Source organism: Drosophila virilis, chromosome 5 (genome assembly GCF_030788295.1).
Source record: "Drosophila virilis strain 15010-1051.87 chromosome 5, Dvir_AGI_RSII-ME, whole genome shotgun sequence".
In the NCBI taxonomy this organism is placed as follows: domain Eukaryota; kingdom Metazoa; phylum Arthropoda; class Insecta; order Diptera; family Drosophilidae; genus Drosophila; species Drosophila virilis.
This window is the reverse complement of record NC_091547.1, coordinates 8,914,264-8,937,986: the sequence shown is the minus strand read 5'-3', so window position 1 is coordinate 8,937,986 and position 23,723 is coordinate 8,914,264. Positions and strand designations below refer to the sequence as shown.

Sequence of the window (23,723 nt, the reverse complement as noted above, 5' to 3'; positions counted from 1 at the left end):
TTTAATTCTGTTCATCAATGCTAATATGCCCTTTGCCGCATTTAATCAGGGTATATTTTAAATACATTAATAACGGAATTTATAAAAATATCATATAATTTAAATATTTGTTAGTCTTTAGCTGCGCATTTGTTAAAATGACTTCCGCTGTATTTGACCCCAAGCTTAAAACGTGACCCCCAGACAAAAACAACAAATACATATATATATACGTATTATCTATAAGCTATAATTAGAGACTAATAATTTCCGTTATGCGTTTAACCAAGTGATCCAATGCCTTAGTGCATTAAAATTAGCTTCCTGTTAGCCAAAAGCAAAGCACAAAGAAGAAGAAACACAGCTGTTAATATTTTTCATTCATTGATGGGATGTTTCATTATGGACTACAATATGTATGTGTATTCTGTAGGTGTGCCGGACTTGTTTTGGTTTGGGTTCCTGGCCATAAACGAGATTAGAATTCCGCATTATGCTGTCATGAGCGCATGAGCTGCCACGCCCCCAACAATATCAGTTGTATAATTGGAGCCTAGGCACAAGTGCGCAATCATTGCTGCGAGAGTGACCGATGGATGGGAGTGTGGAGGGGGAGGCAGAGATAGGGAGCGGTTTGTAGCTAACACTTATACAGGCATCGCATTTATCACCTAAACAATGTTAACAATGCGAACTTGGACTACGGCAACGTCTCGGGCTGCGACTCTGGCTGCGTCTCAGATGGGTTGGCGGCCAATCGTTGGTTCATGGCTAGCGAGTAGTACAAAGTCCGAAAACTCGAAATTCCACACATAAACCAACCTACACACACACACACGCGCGCACACACACCTGCACACTCTTACGCTTTTACAAATCGCTAAATCATGACGGACGGCGACGCAGATGCCGATATTCATTCACGAACATTCTGCGACAGTACCCAAACCCCATAGCAAAATAACAATAATAACAAAACATCTACAGATTTCCTTATTTATGAGCTGCTCGTATTTCCCCTTATATGTACGATTATATATGTATATAAACGTCGCAAGTGCTTCAATCCGGCATATCGAACGCATTTCTGAAGTTCGCTCCTTCAAGCCGATGCGAAATAAACGCTAATTGAACACTCGAATTTAATTGGCTAATAACAAAAAAAAAACAAGAAGAAGAGGAGGAAAAAAAACACAATTGTGACGTCAGTTCGGCGTCGGCAGGTTTCCCAGCACTGGCTACTGATTCAGCAGACACAATCGACTGGACACAATTTATCGATTGACCCGCCCCCTCGGTCTAAAGTTCTGTAGGGCAGACGCCGGTTCTAGACGCACAACTCAGCATGAACTGTCAGAAAAGCCCCAGAGAGAAAAAAAAAAAACATTGCGATCAGCTCTGATCGACTACGAAATGCCCTGAACACAAGCAAAAGCTGTCGCCATCTAGTCTTCTAGCCAATTGAATGGATATTTTTAAGCGAATGGGTATATCAATTAGGGGTTGATTCTATGTAAAACTATGGGCACTTTATCGCAACTGTAAACCGCAGTTTTCGAGTCGCTTATGCACGCAATCAATATGCTCGCGCTGCCACCGTGAACAGGGTATATACAGCAACGCTGCCAATTGTAGCTGTGGCCTGGGCTAACGTCTGTTTACACTGAACTTTGAGCCGGGCCGACGTGCTGTATAGCATCAGCTAAGATCTGCTTATGCTGCGTCCCACCAGCTAGTTTCTCAATATGGAACATTATCTTTGGCGAATCAGAACCGGAATGCCAGCTACGCCGCAGTCTCAAGATTTTTGCAAATTGCCGCATGACTTGGCTGTTTCATTTTTAATGCATATTTCTCTTCTAGACAGTTTTTCAACTTAACCTCATTTAATGTTGCAAAAAAAATAAAAAATAAAAATAAAAATCCCTCAAATTTTGGAGCTCTGCGTAGCGCTAAAATTAATTAGTTATTTCTAATGCGTACATTTGGTTTTTACCAACACAGAAGTGGCTGACGAAATTTTTGAGAACTGGTCGTCGGCCCGTTGGGCGGCTGTCAGACACACACACACACACACACACACATACACACGTAAATTTGGACGCTTGGGGGTCGCTCCAATGCTTCGCATTGCATTGGACAACGAAAAGTTTTGTTTATTAAACAACAAGTTATTGTTGTTGTACTTATTGCTGTGGTCTACAAAATGAAGACAAGCGTATGTGTGTGTGTGTGTGTGTGTGTGTACATATGTAAATCGTGTAGGTGCATATGCATACATTTACATGCTTACAAGAAGAGGCGTCAAAGCTCACAAAACACGGCACAACAACAACAACAACACTGCGAGTCATTGGACTAGTTTCATAACTGCCAAAACAACAACGCTGCTGCCCCCTGCTCCTCCCCCCACTGACCACTTTCCCGCTGTACATGCCTCTGCTCGCCGCACCTGCTGAGCGCACGACGCAAGCGCAGCAGCGGCCGCCGCAGCCGCACGGTTCGAATCTGAATGCCAAGCGTTGGGTATATGACCTTCATAGTTTAAAAAAACAGCAGAGCTGGCTGCGACGCGAGCAGCGACAGCGACAGCGACAGCTAAAGTATCAGTTTATGGCCAAAAAGCAACAACAGCAGCGGCGGCAGCAGCGACAGCAGCAGCAGCGGCGTTAAATGAAAAAAGACGTTAAATAGCAAAAACAACAACAACAACAACAGAATCACAACAGAGAGACAACATGTCGTCAACAGACAGAAAGCTTTCGAGCCGCACGCACACATTTAATGTAGTGAAGCTTGAAATCGAAAGCTGCAGCCGCGACTGCGCAGCAGCCTCTGTCTGTCGCTCGGTCATCGCAGACAATGTGCAAAAACGTGTAGCAAAGCTGCAGTTGGCGAGCTAAGTCGACTGCAAGCTGCGCTGTAACTGTTTCACAGTTATCGACTATCGATAAAATACCATGTTAACATAAATTCACACTGGTAGCTATAGTATTTTATTAACAGAATAAGTGTTATTATAAGAGCCTATGCACAGCTGCCCGCTGTTACATGTCCCACCTTTAAACCAATATACCCTGCGGCTGCAGTTGATTATGCTTGGAATGTGCAGGCTTGAGATATTCGCTGGCAAAGCTTTTTTTTAACACACGCAACCTACAGTCCGGGGCATATTATCGAACCAGTTTCGCATCCTCCATTCTCCAGCAGCAGCAGTTCCATACATAGGTCGGGCCTCCGCTCCAATTTAAAAAAAAAATGCTGCTGTTTTTATGTTTTAAGCGTGCTCCAATCCCATTATTATTCCAGTCCAGGCAGGTCTCGCCCTCCCCCGCCCCGCCTCTTCTGTGTCCATTTGCATAATTATCAACTTGTGGCGAGCTGTCTGCTTATTTTCCATTGCGCTGCTTTTCTGGCGGGGATTTTAGAACATTTTCAGAAAGACAAAACCAACGTCCGGCATAATAATGAACGTGCTCTGAAACTCTGGCGCCTTTAAGCTCTGGAATTTCCACTTGCGCACAACAGCTTCCAACGGTGACGGGACTGTCAATCAAACCGCAAGCAGGAAGAGTTTAAAAATAGTATTCAACTAAAATTGGTCCTTTATTAATGTTCATAAGGGTAAGGTAATGTTAATAGAAGATGTGTATACCAAAGTCGAGGCAACTTTCCGAAGGTGTACAGTACATTTAAATGTAGTTTGCAGAGACATCTTGCAGATACTGTTAGCACGACTTTTAACAGCTGTTAAATGTTCTATGTTAATCTAGTTAACATATAATAAATGATTATGTTAGTTGAAGCTTTAGCAGATGTTTTACAAGAGACTTCCATGGAAGTCTCGGCTTAGACAAAAAAAGTTGCAAAAGATATATATTCCTTTATTTATTATCAACGTCGGACTTAGGTATACGATTAAATGATTTATTAAAATACAACTATTTTATTATATTTCCATTTCTGTAAATGTCTTATCAAAAAGCTCGTTGGATTGTCTTAAGGTCGCTTAGAAGAAAATGTCAAAATAGCCTCTATGGCAATTTTATGTGCGGGGCATAAATTAATTGGGCTGACGACTAAAGAGCCTCGTGAAATGGGTATTGCGCATCAGTCGTTGAACTGAAGTTCAAGCATTTTGTGGGATTCGCATTAATTTGCCAAGTTTCAATGGGGACTGACACTGCACTTTGGTTCTTCAGTTTGCAGTCAAGAGTCGCGCATGGTTAAAACTCATTAAGTAAATGAAGTGAAACCAGACAACCGACTACGCAAACCGCAACTAATTGTAATTTTAATGGATACAACTATATATATGAACTTAGGATCAGGTGCTATATGCATACAACGGCCAAATACTACAAACGATATAATCAAGTCAACTATATATATAATTATGATAATGTATACTTACTCGATATGCGATCGCTTGATTTTATTTTGCGCAAGTCAATTGGTTTTCATTAAGTTTATTATCACGTTACATTATTCGCTTACATTATGTATGCTATACGGTAGAGATTCTACATAGCTTCTATATGCATTAAAAAAAAGGAGCACACAACGCAATTACATAATTAGTCAATTAATTAAGTGTTCGAATACAACCGATTTGACCCGAATTGGGAAATAAGAATAAATTAACATCAATCAAATTGAAATTCATGATGTTCCAATTTTGGTTTCTCAACGATATTCAATTGTAATAACTAAGCGAACTGAATAGAACAGTTAAAACAATTTATATTCTACAAACAATTTGGCTAAACGATCAGTTTTTGGATGGATATATAATAATTGAGTTTACTTAATGAGCTACATTCTATAATTGTTATATAATTGATGTAGATAAGTCTAAATATGCGTAGTTTATGTGAAAATCTACCAAGTCTAGTAATGCGCTGAAGTTTAGTATAGTTTTAATACTACGTTTATGCCAAGTGAATTTGAAGACATCTGGCAACACCAAAATTATTCAATGAGCTTGTTAAGTTGGCTGCGCTGGCATTTCTATTTGATAAACGTAGTATGTGTATAGTATAAGTGTATTTCGTGTGAGATATGCTCTGGTTTGAGGATAATAAATACATAAACACACACATTTAAATAAGGAGAAGGAATTAAATATAACTAAGGCGTATTATCAGCTAAATTTGGGCTAGTGTATAAAGTTATCTGATTATTAAATTGTGTTTTCAACACATCTTTTTGCTTGGGGCATTTAAATAGAAACTGTAGATGATCGCAAGAAACGAAAATTGTATTAAAACTAGAGTAACTTTCAGCTGATGAGAACATAAATTAATTAACTACTACATTTAAATGAGTGCTAAGAAAACAATTTACTCACTACATGCTATCTGATGAGATTAATTATGTTTACCCATTAAGTCTATGTGTAACCTGCTATACCAGTCCATAATTTCCAGGGCTTACAACTTAAGGTAAACGCTTATCTATGCTCCTGTCGATACTTATTGCACTCAATTTCTGTTAAAGTCTGAGGGTATTTCTCTTTTTGTTGGACTTGTTATGCGTAGAGCTAGTTGATGATAATATGTGAATTAGAGCTACAAAACTAACCAAAGGTATATCAATAGATAGTTAACTATTGATGGGTATATCGATTCATCAAATATATAAGTATGTCAATAGTTTTGCAGCTCCAATATGATTATGTTAGCCTTAATCTCAAGGACTCAACCGTTAGGTTAAGTTTTTTCGGTTAATAAATAAACTATTCTTCAGTTAGACCACTTAGCTCATAGCTCTGATGTTCCAGACTGCGCTTCAGATCCGCAATGGTGCTAACGATGAGCTGCTGCTTGCTGGCCCCCTCCACAGTTACGTCCTGCATGGAGCTCTTCGCCGAAACGGAAGCCGATAGCTTCGATTGCTGACGTTTGACGTGCGACTTGGGTCTTTCGCTCATATCTGTGCGGATAAGTTAATTAATTAAGCGACAGGTGTGCGATAAGCTGTGACGTATGATTCAATCAAAACAAGCAACACGGCTCTAGTCGAGCTTATCCGACTAGGAGATACGCTGGCTCTTGTTCTTGATTACATAATTACTGTGCTGTGCTCGAGCTCACACGATGAAATTCGTAATCCCACATAAGATCTGTGTTTATTATCCGATCTACGAACTTAGAGCCCTTAACCCTACTAATCTACAGCAGCTGAGAATCGATATTTATCGATATATTGACTTATCAGTAATTCGATATACTTTTTGTACGTCCCAATTCGATATCCCTACTTACGGACCAGACTAGAAAGAGGTTTTTCTACCGCCAGTTACCAACTCTAAGAAAACTTCCTTTGTTTTTCATATATTGACTTATCAATAATTCTATAAAATATACCCATGGCATACAAGCAGTTCCTAATTTGATATCCCTAGCTCTCATACAGACGGACTTACAGATCAGGCCAGGAGGTTTCGGTGGTTGTGTGGCTCGGATGAGGTTCGGAGGTTTTTCCTTTCGCCAGTTACCGATAGAGTCTTTGCTTTTCACACATTTTCTCTGGCTTGTTATATTAACTTACCCAACTCCAAGTCGAATGTTTTCTTAATGCGCTCAAAGGAGCTGCTGCCCTTGTAGACCTTACGCTTTAGCGGCTCGCTGTGTGGACAGTAGAAGTTATCCTGGCTGTGAGTCTCGGCCACGTTGCGATTGTTGTAGTCCAGATGGTTATAAGCCTGCTGCTGCTGCTGCTGGTGTGGCAAGTAGTTGTGATTGGTCACATCCTCGTTGCTCTGACGCACCACGGCGATGCACTCCTGCTCCGAGTCGCTGCCATTGCAGCTGTGCAGCGCCAGGGCACGCCGACTGCTCCGAGGACTGCCCTGCAGTCGGCGTCCGTTCAGTTGCAGCTGCGGTGAGAGCGGCGCCGGGGCGTTCAGCTTGCGCGGCGGCAGCTCTGGCGGCGCGTTCTGATTCATGAAGTTCGTGAGATGCGTCTTGCGGGGACTGCAGCGTCCCGGCTTGGGGCTGTTGGGCGGCGAGGCGGACACCGCCGTCTCGAATTTGAGCAGCTCAATGCGCTTGTTGATGGCCGCCGCCAGCTCATGCTCGGGCGTCGGCTGCTTCTTGGACTCCACCTCGCTGTGCTTCAGCATTTCCACGCGCTTGTTGGCCAACGGATTAAGGCGTCTCGGACTGGCGACGGGCGTGTCACGCGGTATGCTGTGGGCAGAACAAGTTGGTTTAACGAGCTGCTGCCGGAGAAGAAGGTAGCTACGTACCTTTGCAGGCTGTTTTTCATGGACTCCAGCAACGATTCAGCCTCCATGATGAGCTGCTTGTACTTCATGTCCGCCTCCAGATCGGCCTTGAGCAGCGCCTTCTCGCTCTCCGCTATGGTCATAAAGTGCGGCTCATTGGCGCTGCCAAAGATCAGCGAATTCGAGCGATTCGACAACGGAGAAGTCTTGTAGATGCTGCCAAAGGAAAACAAGGATTATGTAATGAAATATTTAAGCACGCTCTAAATTGAAACGTGTTCAGCTTGGACAATCTCCTTTTACAATGGAACGAAACTTGATTCGAACGCGAAGCTAAAACTCTTTAGGTTTCTACCCATCAATGGGTATGGGCATTTAATAAGTGAGATATTCCTGATCTATGCTAAGGGAGAACCTACACACCAACCTTGAAGCTTCTCTTCTGGTGACCCCAGCCTAGGGCTCAAACCGAACCGGACAACTTTAATTAGGATTGCATAGCTTACCGCTCCTTGGGGCCCAATAGATGCCGGCGCAGGCAGACGGGCGTGCCGCCCACACTGCGTGAGCCGCGCGGTTCACGCAGCGGCGAATCGTTGATCTTCTCCCGATTCTCGCAGCTCTTCTTGCGCGTCTTCAGGAAGCGCTTGCGACGACGCTGCTGACTGCCTTCGCCGGGCTCCTGGCCGCTGCGACGTCGCGAACGCGTCGAGGCGCGCCGCAGGATCAGCGGACTGGGCTGCATGGCGCTGGGATAGTAATGACAGCTGCCCAGATTTCGTTGGATATCCAGCTGCACCTCCTGCATGGAGGATGTGTCGATGAAGTCAATGTCTAGCAGCTCATCCGTGTCGCACTCATCGCCCGCATCCTGGCCCGTATCCAGCTCCGAGGCGCAGTCCGTCGGATCCGAGTCGCTGCTGCAAGTGCAACAACAACTCCTTGAAGCACTTCAGCACTTCAGCTTGCGTCTGGCACTCACCTGAGTATGTCGGTCTCCTTCTCGTAGACATAGCTCTCGTCAAACTTGCCAATCATCTCGTTGAGTGTCGCCTCATCGTCGCTAACCAGAAACGAGTCCAACTGCTGCTGCTGTTCCAAGTGGCGACGTTTGATGGTGTGCGGTGCATGCAGATTTTCCACTTCAGTCGAGGACGACGAGCCCTCCGAGGAGTCAGCCCCAGCTCCCGAACCTGACCCTGTCCCCGGCACAGCGTTCAGCTTGGGGTTGATAATTCCTATTGCGATTGTTGTTGTTGTTGTTGTGGTTGTGCCTTTGACTGCGCGCATTTCCAGCTCATTGCTTGACTTAATGCCCGAGCTTGTGGTGGAGGTGGTGCTGGTGGCATCCGCGTCCAGGCGACTGCACGACATCAGCTGCATATGCTCCGCCGTATTATACCAGGGATTGGTACGTATGCGCGACCGCTGCCTGGGCGAAGGAGCTGTCGGCGGTTGGGTTAGATGGATTACAGGGTTGGGTTGGGTTGGGTTAAGTTGGCTTAAGTGCTTGTAATTGCTCACTTAACGGTCTACTCACATTCAAAGAGTTTGCTGGCGCCCTGGCAATTGCGACTGGGCTGAGGCGTGTCCAGCGTGTTGCCAAAGCTGCTTTTGGGCAGCGGATCCATGGGCGACATCTCCTCAATGCGGTTCAAGCCAAACTTGTAGCGCTGCGCCTCAATGGCCAACGAGTTAACGGATCGACTGGGAAAGTAATGCGTGCCGCTGCGCATGTTGATGTAGTACTCCGGCGCCGGCGGATTGGCGCTGCTGGCGGCGCACGGAGAATTGCCGTCGGTGGAGTAGCCCGTCGAATAGGCGCTCTCCGGCGAGGACAGGCTGTGCGGTCGGGGACCAGGCAGAAAATTGCCACGCGGCAGACCACGTGGTGCACGCATGCGGCTGGCCAAGCCCAGCTGATTGGTCACCGCCGGCGGCGCTGGGGTCAAGGACTCAACCAGCTTGGAAGGCAGCAGACGGCCATAGTGCACATGATTCGCATTCTGTTTGGGCTGCTGCTGCTGCTGCTGCTGCTCCTCGTCGTAGACCAGCTGCAAGCTGACCAGATTCTCGGAGTGTGGACGCTGATAGTCCAGCAGCGGCGGCTGTGGACGCAGCAGCAGTGCGCCCACCTCCTCGTAATCCACCTCATCTTCGACGGGCGGCAGACACTCGCTGCTGGTCTCAATGTGCTCCAATTTGTAGCTGACCTGCTTGGGCTGGCCGGAGTGCATGGAGGGCTCCTTGGAGCCAGTCGACCAGGACAGCGATGAAATGGACGAGGATGAGCAATTCACGCGCATCGGCGACTTGTCCGCACTGGAGCTGCAGCTATCCTTGCCGGGCACGCTCAGCTGCTGCTGCTGGAGCGGCGGCAGCGTCTGGTGGCATTGATAGCGATGCGGCGCGTACAACAGATTATCCGACTTGGGCGACGTGATGGAGTTGTGCGTATCCTGATCCGGCGATTGCCAGCCATAGCGACTGGGCGTCTGCAAGCATGGGTTTGGTTATAATAAATCAGAGCACGGAATGCCGCCGGCTACTCACATGACATTGGATGGGCGACACCTCACGGCGACGCACCGGACTGGCGATGCTGTGGCTGCCGCTGCTGGTCAGCACGGGACTCGTCGTGGACTTGAGATTGCTGTTCGCTGGCAAAGTGCCTGCCTTCTTGGCATGGCTGCTGCTGCCAACGTTGCCGCTGCCCTCCGCCTGCTTGTTCTTATTGTTTTTCTTGCGGGGACGCACGATGTGCGTTTCCATCCAGGAGCGCAGCTTGGAGCCGAACATTGTCTCTCTATCTCTCTCTCTCTCTCTCTCTCTATCTTTCAAAGGAAATGTGAAACGTAGTCTAAATGGACGGATTGTTGTTGCTGCTGTTTGGGTTATACGAAAGGGATGTCATTAAAGTATTTGCTCAGCTCCAAAATGCAATCCCATAATATCTGGGACAATGGATGGCAGTTTGCATTGGGCTCGTGGGCCGACATCCAAACTGACTCCTGGGGCCACTTTGCGTTGATAAGAAAATCCATTTATGACAGCACAAAAGCCGCCGACGCACAGTGGAGCGAACATATGTAAAACTATTGAAATTTCTGCACCATGCAACATTTTGAGACCAAATCTGATAATTATCTAAATTGCATATTGAAAAAAAAAATATTTGTAGTATTATTAAGCTTTTGTACAACACCTCCTAATGTCCAATTTTGTACCGTTTTCTATTTATTATTTTTGCTAATTATTTTTAATATCTTTACTTTTTTTATTGTACTTTCCGAACTTTTAATTATTTCCTTTTATGCTCTCTATTCATATATTTTTGTTTTAAATTTCCAAAAAATATAAAGTTGCAACTATTATTTTTAAAATTTTCCATTATTCGTACCACTGTGCGCTGCGGCATCAACGAGCTACCATATTTTCTATAGTTTGCAACTGTAACTGTGCGTGTGTGTGTGTGTGTGCTGGTATTTTATGCGAAATTACCTTATTCGCAAATGTCTGTTGCCTCATAATATCCTTTACGCCTGTTTTTATTGTGCGGCACACGAGATGAAAGGGCAGCTACATATACATAACGTATACATAACTGTTTAAGCACATGTGTGTGTGTGTGTGTGTGTGTGTGTCACTGTGTGTGCTTGTGTGGGTGCTTACGTTTTGCAGACAGCGCGACGTCTGGCAACTCTAGCTGTGTGCGTGTGTTTGTTTATTTTTTGTTGACGTTTTTTAGGCGCACACAAACAGCCTCGTGTGTGTGTGTGTGTGTGTGTGTGTGTGCGTGTTTTTGCTTGGGGGTTGTTTGTAAGCTGAGATGCCGCTTCAAGGACTCATCGGACTCATGCTGTGCGCTGAAGTTACTCAACCTCGTGCGTGGGTGTGTGTGCGTGTGCGTTAGTGTGGGTTGTCTGTGCTTTTATCAGCCTCCCCTTTTGCGGAAACGAACGTAGTTGGGTTGTAAATCCAAACGTAACTGTAAATTTTTATGTCAAGCTATTTTCAATTGTTGTTTCGTTAAACTGCAGCGTGAATATTTGATTTGATTTGATTTCTTTATAGCTTCGCTCTTACGATTTCCATGCGTGTGTATGTATGCATATATATATTTTATTGTTACTCATTGTATTTAGTTTAAGTTGAAAGTCATAGTTTCTTTTTAGTTATTATTTTATATGCAAATTAATTGGAATTATGCCCGGCAACGTATAATTTAAAAAGCGAAAAAGTTTGCCCACTTTTAGGCTGCAAGAGATGAAGGGATTTTCTTTTTTCACATTTTACACTGTCTATATAAGTGATGTATTGGTATGTGCATGTGTCGGCCTAAGATTTATTTTATTTTTTGGTGGTAGCAATAATGCGTGCGGCTAAAATGGCGTTCGCTGCGCGGCGAGAGGAAACGACTGCCGCCGCCGAAGTGAAAAAAGCAACTAACGGAATGCGCAGCCACCAAATCGCAACTGTGCTTACTGTTTGCCAATTACATATTGCGCGTATGAAGAATATATGGATTTGTTTTGATTTGATTTATTTTTAATATACCACTAATATACAAAGCTATAACAATTAATAATGGCTTTATTTAAATGAAGCAGCAAAACTGTGTGCTACATAATTTTAAAATGCTAACGTGTTAATGTTAACGCAATGTTAAAATTATCGTTGCACCGCCACAAGTGTTCAACCTGTTAGTGTGTGTTATCGATAATCTTAAGTTCCATCTCTACGCCATGCATTATTGTGAAACATAGGCAAATTTTTTGCGCAAATTTCGTTTGTAAACTCAATTCAATGTGATTGGTTTGTTATTGCTAAACTTTTAACATGCGCTGCTACTACGAGGAGCTGGGCGTGGCCCGTGACTCCAATGAGGCTGACATTAAGACCGCCTACCGAAAACTGGCATTGCGCTGGCATCCAGACAAAAATCCAGACAGCCTCGCGGAAGCGAAGGAACGCTTTCAGCTAATCCAACAGGCCTACGAGGTGCTATCCGATGGCCAGGAACGTGCCTGGTACGATAACCATCGCGAGCAAATTCTTCGCGGCAAGAACTCCGAATACTCGGAGAACTGCCTGGATGTCTTTCAGTTCTTCACCGGCTCCTGCTACAAGGGCTATGGCAATGATGCGAAGGGCTTTTATAGCGTATACCGCGATGTTTTCAACAAAATTGCCGCCGAAGATATGGAGTTTATGGACAGCGATGATGAACTGAGCGCACCCCAGTTCGGCAATGCGGACAGCAGCTACGAGGAGGTGGTGGGTCCCTTCTACGCATACTGGCTGTCGTATAGTACAAAGAAGACCTACGAATGGCTCTGCCCGTACGATGTACGGGAGATAAAGGAGCGTTTCATACTGCGCAAGGTGGATAAGGAAATGAAGAAGATTGTGCAGAATGCGCGCAGAGAGCGCAACGAAGAGGTAAGCGGAGAGTGCATCTAGCAAATGGAGCTGATCCAATTGATGCCCATTTCTTGCAGGTGCGCAACTTGGTGTCGTTCGTGCGTAAGCGAGATCGCCGTGTGCAGGCCTACAGACGAGTGCTGGAGGAGCGCGCCGAGGCCAATCGCTTGAAGCAGGAGGAGAAGCGCAAGGAGCAGCTGCGCCAGCGACAAGAACAGCTGGCCGCAGTGCGTGCCAACAAGGTGGACAATGATGGGTACGAGGAGCAGCTCAGGCAGCTGGAGCAACAATATGGCAGCGAATCGGATGAGTACACGGATGACGAAGAGGACGAGGATGATGAAGATGAGGATGAGGAAACGGACGCTGAAGCGGCAGCAGCAGACAGCGAAAACAATTTGAGTGAACAGGAGGAAGTGGAGTATGTGGACGATCTATATTGCGTGGCATGCAACAAGTCCTTTAAAAATGCCAAAGCGCGCGCCAATCACGAGGAGAGTAAAAAGCATCGCGACAACGTGGAACGTTTGTGTCAGCAAATGAAGGCGGAGGAGCACGAATTTAACGATCTCAGCGAAGAGCTCAATGCGATAGAGGAAAGCGTTCACGACTTGCAACTCAATGGCAGCCACAGTGACACCGCGGAGCTGGCGAGCGACGGGGCTGTCGAGCTGCAAACGAGCAGCAAGCGCAACAAGAAAAACAAAAAATCAAAAAAAGCCGCAAACAAGGCGTGCGTAGCAAGCGGGCATGACGACGACGACGAGGAGGAGGAGGTTGTGCCACCTGTAGATTTCACTGCGGCGCCGAGCAACAGCGATGACGACGACGACGACGATTGGAGTCGCAGCAAAAAGTCAGCCAAAAAGACTAAGAGCAAAAAGTCAACAACAAGCAACAGCAAGCAAAAAACCGAAGCGCCAGCTGAAACAAAGCCGACGTCCAAGTCGGCGCTCCCCAGAGGCGACATGGACACGGATACGCCAGCCGTCGTTCAGCACACGTGCGTCACGTGCAAGCTGGTGTTTGACTCCAAGAACAAACTGTTTGCGCATCTGAAGAAGACCAATCACGGCGTGTACATACCCAAGGCCAAGCCGGAAGTGGAGGGTAAACCGCCAGGCAAAGGCAAGGGCAGGCGCAAGTGAGCGCTAGTTAAAGTCTGGCTGTTCCAGCTGCAGATGGAGTTGGCAGCTGTTTGTAGAAATTTTAGTTGTTTATTTATGCTAATGTTAACAAATTAAATTCGAAATTAAATTAAGTTGAAAACGCCCAATTTTGTTAGCTATAGAGATTCCTATGGAATGCAGACGAGCTTGCTGCCGGACTCGACGCGCCGGCGCACACGGGTGCGCATATTGGAGGACTCTGCCTTGAGACTGATGCCGGCGGCAGCGAACGTCAGGAGTATGCCCACCAGGCCGCAGTAAAACGAGATGCCTGCAAAGAGAGTGTGCTGTTAGCCAGGCCTAAATTGATCCGAACTTAACTCTTACCTATGCTGCAGTCGGCCGGATAAAAGGGTTCCGCCTCCGGGCCACACAAACGTTGAACGCGCGGCGCACGCCAGCCCAGCGGATGCAGAAACAAGGCCAGCATAACGGCAATGCCTGGTTGGGATTGGCAAAGGTTTAGTCTCTTAGAGATTAGGAGCCGGTGGCAACTTACCTGCCAGCACCTGAGCACAGGCGGTCATATTGTGTATGCTCTTGCCGCAGGCCGACTGGCGGCAACAGGTGAGCAGCGTGGCAACCACCGTCAGCGAGAGCAGCACCAGGCCCAGCGACATAAAGAACATGGCCGCCTTCCATTCCAACGGATAGACGCTGCCATCGGTGGCAAAGCCATCCAGATCGAAGCGTCCACAATGATAGCCCAGCTGCTGCATTTGCTTGCAGCGCGTATAGATGCCCACGGAGGCGAGACGCTGGCCAGCAGCAGCAGCACCAGCAGCAATGGGCGTGGCCTGGCTCCAATTGCCAAGCTGGCCAGGTCCAATTAGCCATTTGGGCGTGACCAGAGCGACAGCGACCAGCATGTCGGCGACCAGGGTGCACAGAAACCAGACTAGACTCACACTTGTGATAATTACGTAGCACATGATGCGTATTTGATGAGAAGTTCTCTTCTTCTTCTTCTTCTTCTTGTGTGGCAGTTAGGAAAATGTATTCGGAAAAAACCGTTGTCAGAACGCGTCCGCACTGGCCGCACACATAATTGTCTCTGTGGGTGTGCGCCTATCGAGCACTTGGCTGTGCGTACACACCCAACCCCAACACCCACCCCCGCCACCAACTGGGCGACTTCCTTTCAGCTGACCAGCCCGAAATGGTATTGTTTATTTTATATGCTTTCTTGCCGTTCTCTGCTTTATGTTATTCATTCACCCCACCACACACTCACACATACACACACTCACACATACACACACTCACACATACACTCACGCACACACTCACACGCACTTAAGCCCAAAAGCGTACGTATGAAAATAGTCAAAACTTTTTGTTGTTGTTGCTGTTGTAATTGAAGCTTGAACTGCAGCTGTTGGCGTTTTTTTTTTTTTCTTCTTTGTACTCTTTTTTTAATTTTGCAACATTTTTTTTTTTGTTAGCGGCGACTCCCTTTTGCGCAGGCGTTATGCACGCGTTCAACGGAGACCGAGGAAAAACTGAATGAATGGCGCGCATTGAAAGCAGCCAAACGTCTGTCGAAGCGCATGCCCAGGCCAGATGTGTGCGCTGTCTGCGCAAGGGGGTGTGGGGAAGATGGGTGGGGGGCGCAACAGCAGCAGAAATCCAGACATTCCAGACAAGCGCGCAGCACAATGTTCTCTAAAGCATACAGTGACTCACAAATGTATTGGTACGCGTTGAATGTTTGACCGTAGAAGTGCATATTTCGGCATATTCATAATGTGTTAATTAAGTTTATCAAATAATATGGAGGCTTAAATTGCCGACATCTTGTATATACGTTTAATACATGTAATTATTTTTCTCAATACGAAAAGAGGTCGTTTTGCAATTAAAGCTTATAGTAATTAGAATTTGCAAGTTCTATAACAGAATTGTTTTACCTAAAAAAATGAAACAGTTTAAAAGTTTAAATGTTTACAAATTATGAACGCACTGCGAAACTTATTGTTGTTAATTGGATTTTTTTATTTAAATGCAAAAATCAACCATACTTTTTTGACAGACTGCATTCTCTGCTCTCTCTCTCTCTCTTGTTCTGACGCTCTCTCGCAAATGCTTGCTCTCTGCAGCTGTGCTCTCTTTGTGTTTGGAATGCACACACATGTTGGAGTTGGATCTGTTTGACCCCAGCCGCCCACCCTCCCCCCCCCTCTCCATCATCAACTTCTTCCGCACTAAACAGTTATGCTGATGCCGGCAATGAGTAATAGGCGGCGTCTATTCGTATTGTTTGTAGGCAAATGAGATTTTGTAACTCGAGCAATCGGCGATCTGTCTGGCCCGGCTTATCAGTTAGCACCCCCAAAGTGATTTCCATTGGGCGGCCGCATTGCATCATCTGCCATGTGTACTGAGGGCAATTGTAGCGCCGATCGTGACCGGGCAAAATGAATTGTGCACACACTTTCACTCTCACTTGGAGGAATACTTGGGCCAGCCGGCTGCGCCATTCAATCGCAATTCAGCCAAAGATGTTGTCACCGCTGCTGCTGCTCCAGCTGCTGCTGCTGCTGATCCCTGTCCACGGCTATTATCATGAGTACCTTTACTGGGAGCTGAACGAACCGCCGCCCATCTGCTCCGAGTACGAGATGCTGATTGTGAATACGCGCCAATGTGTGCGTCGCTGCAATATTGTCTGCCAGCGTGGTGTTTGCTTTGAGGATGGGCCATGTCCTTGCGCCGACCAGTACCAGAGCGCCTACAAGGATGGTGTGGCCTGTGCCGCCAAGTGCCTGCCCGGCTGCCAGGAGGCCGGTGGTCACTGTGCCGGCCCAGAGCTGTGCATTTGCCGCAAAAGCAAACACTACTACTACGATCCGGTGGCGCGACGCTGTCGCCGACGCTTACCCCGACTGCTGGAGCTGTGCGGCAGGTAAGTTATTATTGCTGTAATGAGTATACCTTAGCTTTTATCTCCATTCTTTTGCAGGCGCTGCATCCATGGCCGCTGCTCGTACGATGGCCGCTGCATCTGTGCGCAGGGTTACGAAATGCGCAGCACGCTGCTGCATGGCGCCCAGTGCATGCCCATCTGTGATCAGTAAGTGTTGGAGAACATCACAAAATGTACATTTACTAATCTTAAGCACCCTACAGCGATTGCGGTCCTAGAGCTTATTGCTATGCGCCCAACATGTGCGCCTGTCGGCACAAGCACTATCACTACGCCTTCAACGGGATATGCATCAAGGATTACTGAACTAGGTTTTAGCGAATATACTAGGGCAGTTCTAGGCTCTTCTTAGCACGAATTTGAATTAAGTTGATGTAGTTAAGCAGTTTCTCAAATGTAAAGTATCTCTTATTCGTTTTATGCGCATATCAGTTAAAGCTCTGTTAAAACGCAAATGCCACACATTTACTCTACAGCGCAATAACAGACAGAGAGTGGGTAATTGAGAGAGAGAGAGAGAGAGAGAGAGAATGAGAGCAAGCACGCTTTTCCGTTTTGGCGGCTGTGTAATAAAATATTTAAAGGCGAATTCGTTATTGTTTATAAATGTTGTTGTTTATAAATGTTGTTTACAGTTGCCAAAGTTTGTTGCCTTATTTTTGGCAATTGAATAAGTTTTTTAATCAGTTGGCCATTTAATGCGCTGCCTTTAAAAAACTCCGCAGCTCTGCAAAACCCAAGTGCGTACGTGCGGTCCAGTGGCGGCGCTATAAAATATACGACGTTCAATTTTAAAAGGGATTAGACCGAACCCCCCACGCCATGGCCATGTCATTGTCCAAGCAACCAGTTTAAGGCGGCCGAAAACACCCCTTTTACTCAAAAGAAAAAACGCTTGATAAGCTCTTGTTTAACATACATACATATACACACGCACACACACACACACGCATATAAACATATCGTGTATATAAATGTGCGCTAATTTGTGTCTTACTGTAGCGTAGGGTATTCGAATTTTAATAATGTGTCTTGCTAGATAAAGAAAGAGCGATCAGCATGTTGACGGCGAGGGCAGCAGTAATGACAAGCGCGTGTGGCGTGTTTTTATTTATTCTTGTTGGGGCAGGGGCTTGCTCAGTTCTGCCGCTGTAGACGTCACCGACAGCAGCAGCGCAGAGGCAGCGACAGAGGCAGCAACTTTCGTTCTCCAATGGTTGGGCCTCTGTCGCTCGCAGCAGTGTCGGCCGCATTCAGTTGGAGTTGAGCCTTCAGCTGGTGCAGTTCGGTTTCCTTCTCTCTCTCTACGCTCGTATTGTTTTTTGCAACTCTTGCTCAATTTTTAAAGTAATTTGCAATTTTAAACAAGCTTAAGTAAATCAAGTGCATTTATAAGGAATAATGGGTCAAATCAAGGTAAATACCAAACACAATCATACGTACATACAAATCTAGCTATGCACATATAATGTAACATTTTTAATGTTAATTTATCGAAACAGCATACTCATAACATATTACCATGTGAGTGTGTATGTGTGTGTATATATATGCATATATGTATGTATATGTAAGCTACCTGTTATCCTTTGACAAGTTGGCAACTCTGCTATAAGTTAAGCGTGGGAAAATTTATAACATCATATTTTGAATGATTAGAAACTTCTGTCTTTGTGTGGCTGCTTGTGTGTGTGTGTGTGTGTGCTGGCGTGCTGATGTCTGTACTTAATGTTATGTAAGAATAGAGAAACAGTAAAATTGCCATTAAAATGCATTATTAACAATGACATTGAGACTGGAGGCAGATTCGGTTTTAGCGTCTGTGGCGTGTCAATCTCTATTTGTCTCATTGATTAGCGCTATTAAAGTGATTATTAACAAAACGTTTATACACACATACACACATGTTTTTATCGAATATGTATTAAAACTTGAAGTAGGCGTAGCTGCTGCGCAGTTTGCACGGCACGCACGTCAGCCGAAAAACTTGAACAATAAGAACCGTAAATAAGATGTGTGTGTGTGTGTGTGTGCGTGTGTTAGTATGTGTGTTAACAAAAACAATTAAACAAGCAATTGTGTGAATGCAGTAAACCGGTTAATTCATTAACCGTTGTCCAATAACAAGCATGAGCACTTTTCATCTAGTTTAAACAACAAAAAAAAGTTAAAAATAAATTTACGTTGAATGAGCATCAATACGCGCGGGCGGCGCGTGTGGTGGGTATTCAGCTGTCAGGGATGGGCGTGTGTCACGACACAAACACGAAGTATAATTGGAAAGCGTGTTGAATACAAATTAAAACAGGTGCAACAACAAAACTAATTAGCGTCTGTGTGTGACATTCGGCTTAAAGTAAAAATAAATTAAATTTTTTTTCTAATTGTTTTATTTTAATATTTTGACATGCTTTCTATTTTTAAATTTCTTGATGAACGTTTGAAGCGTGCTATTTTCGCATATTCTGGAATATATCGTGTATTTTCAAACTCGTGTCGTGTTGTATCGTGGCACGCGCCCATCTCTAATGGGCATAACATAGCTTATGCGCTGATATTGCCGTCGTCGCAGACGTTATCAAACGCCTTCACGGCGTGGGGGCTGCCCGTGTGCGTGTATGGAAAAATTCTTCAAACTTTTTATAATTTTGATAAGCTTTAGGTATTAATTATAGATTTTTGCACTTAACTACTGGCTCAAATGCAAAAACGCATTGATCATTATTTATTTTCGTTTTAAATGTGTTTTTTTTTTTTAACAGAAAGCTTCATCGGCATTGAGCAAATTGTTTGTCTATGGCGCCTTAAAGTACGGACAGCCCAGCAATTCGATCTTGGCCAATACGGGCAACGGTTATGCCAATTTCTGGTGCCGTGCGACAACGACACAGAAGCTGCCGCTGGTGATTGCCACGCGATACAACATTCCGTTCTTGCTCAACAAGCCCGGCGTTGGATATTATGTAACCGGCGAGATCTACGAGGTATGTGGACATAAATACATATACACGCACATTAATCAGTTAACAAATCATCGCAACAGGTGGATGATCGCATGCTCAACTCGCTGGACAATCTGGAGGACTGTCAGGACATTTATACGCGCGAGATGCAGGACATGAACATTGGCGTGGGCGAGGGGTAAGTCGTCATTTGTGCAGTTGATTTTATTTATAAACTTTTGCGCTTGCAGCACCGTTCCCTGTTGGGTCTATCTGCTGCAGAAATATCCGGAGAAGCTGCTGTCGCTGCCATATTTGTCCGGCTATGAGAATAGCTCGACACATCCCTATATAATGCGCCATCGTCGCACACACAAGCATCCGGCACAGGATGATCTCAGCTACGAAACAGCTCAAAACTAAATTGTGTTCGAAAAGGCGTGGCCAATTATTACTATACATATATATATATATATATATATGTGTGTATAACTACCGGTAGTTGCATTTGTAGCACGTATACAGACTTAATAACCATATATATGTACACGCATCCAGACGCAGGTGTACATAATATTAACTGATATATACGCATATTATATGCGTATTCTAGTTTATAGCGAACGTAGTTTGTAATTTTATAAGTTTCGAGTGAAAATAAAAGAAATTCGAGTCAACTATTTATATAAAACGTAACTCACAACGTAAACGCATGTAAAGTAAACTTACCATATTTGCCCAGTGTCAACAGGTGTTGCCTTAATTATATAAATATTTATTTTTGTTTCTGTGAGATCTTTTTTTTTTAATTTTGCAGCTGTGCTGTTAAGTGTGGAGCAGCACTGTTAACTTAACAGATGAGCTTATCTAGTCGGTTGTGTTGCCGTTTCAAGCGAATGGCAATTTGATAAGCCGAATTGAAGCAAAAAACTATTTCAATGGCAATTTTTTATATATTTAAATGCTGAAAATGTCGCAAGCGCTCAAAAGGGTCTTCGTGTATGGCACATTGAAGAGCGGCGAACCGAACCATCATTGGTTGACTACCAAAACAAATGGCCACGCCCGCTTCCTGGCCAAGGGCACGACGATGATCAGGTTTCCACTTGTGATCGGCACACGGTACAACATTCCATTTTTGCTGGACAAGCAGGGTGTGGGCCACAATGTCCAGGGCGAGATCTACGAAGTGGACGACACAATGCTCTCAAATCTGGACGTGCTGGAGGATTACCCCAGATACTATGATCGCGAGCCGCAAACCATTTTGACGGATCAAAACGAGTGAGTTGTAGGAGGCGAAGCAGCAGTTGTGGGCATATAATGGTAGAATCTTTGTTCACAACAGGAAATTGGAGTGCTGGTTATATCTGATACGCAACTATCCGGATGCGTTGCTGTCGAAGCCGTTGCTCAGCTCCTACCACAACACGCCGCAGGCGTTGTACAGTGAGAAGTCAGTGCGAGATCCAAAAATTGCGGCCAAAGATGATTTGTCCTATTGAACTTTGCATAAATCTTTGCAGCTACGCGGATAGCACAGCACAAGATCTCTTTACGGACGAGCTGAACTGACCTCGGGATTGGCTTATACAAAGAAATTATACAATTTACTAGAAAGGATTTCAACGCATGGCTATTATTCATACTTTCTCTCTCTCTCTCTATTACATTGATTCCATAATTCAAAAATGCAAACGAAATGAACAATATTTGTTTCCGGGGTAGTATGGGTAAAAATCGAAAAGCCTAGAAAAGTGTTTACAATAATTATGTATATATGCATACAGAGAAAAGAACTCGTTATAAATTGGTATAGCTGAATCTCACATCCAGGTCCCGCACGCGCATTTTAGCTGGCGACCCGAACTGGCGCCTTGCTGCAGTGTGTGGCAACTGTATAGTGTAGCACATAAGATGAATACGGTAAATTGTTCTTTTGTTTGTTTGTGGCGTCGGCATCGGCATCGGTGGCGGCAACAACAATGGGCGTGGCCTAGCTGTCGGCCTCATCGTCGAGCGACTGGAATCGATTGGTGGCCGCAACGGGCGCAGCGGCTGCCTCCTGCACTCGCTGATAGCGACCACCGTGACGGACTTCTTCGAAGGCGGGTTCATTTTTCTTTTTGCGCTGTTCCTCCGGCCGGGCTGCATTGAGCGTTGGAAAGAACTCGGTATTGGTGATATCTGGCGCCGTGCGACGCGCACGCATGCCGCTGCCACCGCCGCCGCTGCCCATCCCGCTGCCGGCTAGCTGCAATTCAATACAAACGAAACGGTTGGAATGGGCATCGAGCACAAAGTCCAAAATAATATAAATATCAGACGATCGTCAATGAATTGCAATACGATATAATACTCACGCCAGCACGTAACGCGGGTGAAATATACATTTTCGACGCTGACTTGTTGTCCGTCTCCACCGGCACCGGTATTTGGGTTACCTCCTCGGCAGGTATTAGCTTTTTCCATGGACCATAGCCGCTACGCTTGCTGTTGGGATCCGTATTGGCATAGCCGTCGCTGTCCTCGTCATCCTCGTCATAGACATCATCGGACTGATGATGATGTTGTTGTTGATGCTGTTGCTGCTGCTGCTGCTGGTGTTGCCTATCGGTGATGGTCAGCTGGCCAATTTTGAGGCCGCTGTAATCCTTGCGCTGCTCCTGCTCGAACTCTTTCCACTCCTCCTCGACGACCTTCTTGGAAAAAAAGCAGAAAGCAACAAAGAAAACGTTAAAAATGCACGTTGCAAAACTGGCTGCTAACTCTCACCTCGACCACGGGCTCCGGCGCTTTGATATTGGTCTCGTTTTCGCCGCCTTCTGCCACGCCGCCAGCCGCTGCTGTCGCGACATCAGGTTTTTTGGGTTTGACAGCATTGGCCGCCACCTCACGCTTCGTGCACTCCTCTAGGTTCTTCACTAGCTCATCGGCTGTCACAAATTTGCTCTTGGTCTTGGACTTCTTCTTGTCCTTTTTCGCAAAAAAATCGTCTAATTCGGCCATGCTTGCAATAATTTTCGCAATTCCCTGTTCCAAATTATAATGAAATCCAATCGCACTCGCGTGAGGTGGTATGTAAAAATAAATCGCTATCGATAGTTTCTATCGATGATTGAGCCACACGTGGTCAAAGTTTGCTGGACCAACGTTTTTCCTTCTTGTTCATATAAACAATGCATTAACTTGTCTATTTTTATTATTATGCTTATTATATGCAGCTTATTAATTTATTGTGTTCAGCATTGCCGTGCCTTTGTATGCAAACGCTGAGTGAAACGATAATTTTCGATAGTCCAAAGTTACTGGTTCTATGTGTGCATTTTAACGCTGAAAAGTGATTTATTTTAAAGTATTAAGCTATTTTTTTTTGAAAAATTTCAATAATTTCTACAGGTAAATAATATTTTTAGATCAAATTGACATATCGATACGAAAAATGCTCAAAACTGAAAGTTGTTGAAATATGCACGAGGTGGCAACACTGGCTAATTGAATATGCGTTGCGGTTATCGACGGCGCGACCATTTGGCGGTTTAATTAAAACAGTATCATTTGTTAATTTTGCGACTTTTACGTTATTTGCATATATTTTGCATAATTTAAGCTTGTGTGGGGGATTTTTGGTATCTATTGATGTGCCTGGCATAATTCGCAATATTTGGCAACAAAACTCCATAATATTCATGAGATATTCATAGTTGCCTAACGAAACTAAAAAATAAATGAATAGAAAAACAAAAATCGCGAATCGCTAATATTGTGCAACAAGCAAATGTATTGGATTTGCAAAATATTAATTAGCCCAGCAAACGTCACAAAAATGCCATGATTAATTGATACACAAATAACTACTATGACAATGCATTAACTAACGCTTGAAAAAAAAAAACAAATGTTTGCTGCTGTTGGGAGTAAAGCATTTGTATGTGGCCAAAACCAATAAAACTTCCTTTCTGGACGCAACCAAATTGGTCAAAGTTCCGCCGAATTTGCTAAGCAAATGAGCGCGAGTCTATTTAGATACATATTTATTGCTGCAGCTGCAG

The 23,723-nt window shown here is 45.0% G+C and overlaps 7 protein-coding genes across 11 annotated transcripts; 4 read left to right on the top strand and 3 right to left on the bottom strand.

Annotated features, from left to right (window-relative positions):
- Positions 1–2,948: 2,948 nt before the first annotated feature.
- Positions 2,949–11,642, bottom strand: LOC6626598 (uncharacterized). 3 transcript variants are annotated; one of them, XM_015173634.3, is made up of 8 exons: positions 10,712–11,642; positions 9,764–10,095; positions 8,751–9,705; positions 8,193–8,655; positions 7,717–8,130; positions 7,232–7,426; positions 6,532–7,172; positions 2,949–5,913 (listed from the first exon to the last, which is right to left on the bottom strand). In XM_015173634.3, the coding sequence occupies exons 2-8, from the start codon at positions 10,007–10,009 to the stop codon at positions 5,717–5,719; spliced, it is 3,111 nt and encodes a 1,036-aa protein (XP_015029120.2). In that variant the 5' UTR covers positions 10,010–10,095; positions 10,712–11,642; the 3' UTR covers positions 2,949–5,716. The 3 variants fall into 3 exon arrangements, with proteins under 3 accessions (XP_015029120.2, XP_032292171.1, XP_032292170.1); XM_032436280.2 differs by having other exon boundaries at positions 7,717–8,127; XM_032436279.2 differs by having other exon boundaries at positions 9,764–10,092.
- Positions 11,643–11,936: 294 nt separating this feature from the next.
- LOC6626599 (dnaJ homolog subfamily C member 21) lies at positions 11,937–13,895 on the top strand. Its single transcript, XM_002050597.4, has 2 exons — positions 11,937–12,652; positions 12,712–13,895. The coding sequence occupies exons 1-2, from the start codon at positions 12,050–12,052 to the stop codon at positions 13,780–13,782; spliced, it is 1,674 nt and encodes a 557-aa protein (XP_002050633.1). The 5' UTR covers positions 11,937–12,049; the 3' UTR covers positions 13,783–13,895.
- On the bottom strand, positions 13,832–15,349 carry LOC6626600 (LHFPL tetraspan subfamily member 2a protein). Its single transcript, XM_002050598.4, has 3 exons — positions 14,303–15,349; positions 14,131–14,244; positions 13,832–14,074 (listed from the first exon to the last, which is right to left on the bottom strand). The coding sequence occupies exons 1-3, from the start codon at positions 14,733–14,735 to the stop codon at positions 13,932–13,934; spliced, it is 690 nt and encodes a 229-aa protein (XP_002050634.1). The 5' UTR covers positions 14,736–15,349; the 3' UTR covers positions 13,832–13,931.
- Positions 15,350–16,033: 684 nt separating this feature from the next.
- Positions 16,034–18,144, top strand: LOC6626601 (wnt inhibitory factor 1). The gene is made up of 3 exons (XM_002050599.4): positions 16,034–16,708; positions 16,766–16,876; positions 16,933–18,144. Exons 1-3 carry the CDS (start codon positions 16,221–16,223, stop codon positions 17,033–17,035), a joined length of 702 nt encoding a protein of 233 aa, XP_002050635.2. The 5' UTR covers positions 16,034–16,220; the 3' UTR covers positions 17,036–18,144.
- On the top strand, positions 17,983–20,351 carry Tina-1 (Troponin C-akin-1). Its single transcript, XM_002050600.4, has 4 exons — positions 17,983–18,145; positions 19,492–19,713; positions 19,773–19,870; positions 19,923–20,351. Exons 1-4 carry the CDS (start codon positions 18,131–18,133, stop codon positions 20,092–20,094), a joined length of 507 nt encoding a protein of 168 aa, XP_002050636.1. The 5' UTR covers positions 17,983–18,130; the 3' UTR covers positions 20,095–20,351.
- A 214-nt stretch (positions 20,352–20,565) lies between these two features.
- LOC6626603 (putative gamma-glutamylcyclotransferase CG2811) lies at positions 20,566–21,291 on the top strand. Of its 2 annotated transcripts, XM_015174586.3 has the most exons (3): positions 20,566–20,955; positions 21,020–21,127; positions 21,198–21,291. In XM_015174586.3, exons 1-3 carry the CDS (start codon positions 20,633–20,635, stop codon positions 21,244–21,246), a joined length of 480 nt encoding a protein of 159 aa, XP_015030072.1. In that variant the 5' UTR covers positions 20,566–20,632; the 3' UTR covers positions 21,247–21,291. The 2 variants fall into 2 exon arrangements, with proteins under 2 accessions (XP_015030072.1, XP_002050637.2); XM_002050601.4 differs by having other exon boundaries at positions 21,020–21,291.
- LOC6626604 (protein CDV3 homolog) lies at positions 21,281–23,012 on the bottom strand. 2 transcript variants are annotated; one of them, XM_002050602.4, is made up of 3 exons: positions 22,447–23,012; positions 22,035–22,370; positions 21,281–21,925 (listed from the first exon to the last, which is right to left on the bottom strand). In XM_002050602.4, exons 1-3 carry the CDS (start codon positions 22,678–22,680, stop codon positions 21,668–21,670), a joined length of 828 nt encoding a protein of 275 aa, XP_002050638.1. In that variant the 5' UTR covers positions 22,681–23,012; the 3' UTR covers positions 21,281–21,667. The 2 variants fall into 2 exon arrangements, with proteins under 2 accessions (XP_002050638.1, XP_015029119.1); XM_015173633.3 differs by having other exon boundaries at positions 22,035–22,373; positions 22,447–23,011.
- Positions 23,013–23,723: the final 711 nt, after the last annotated feature.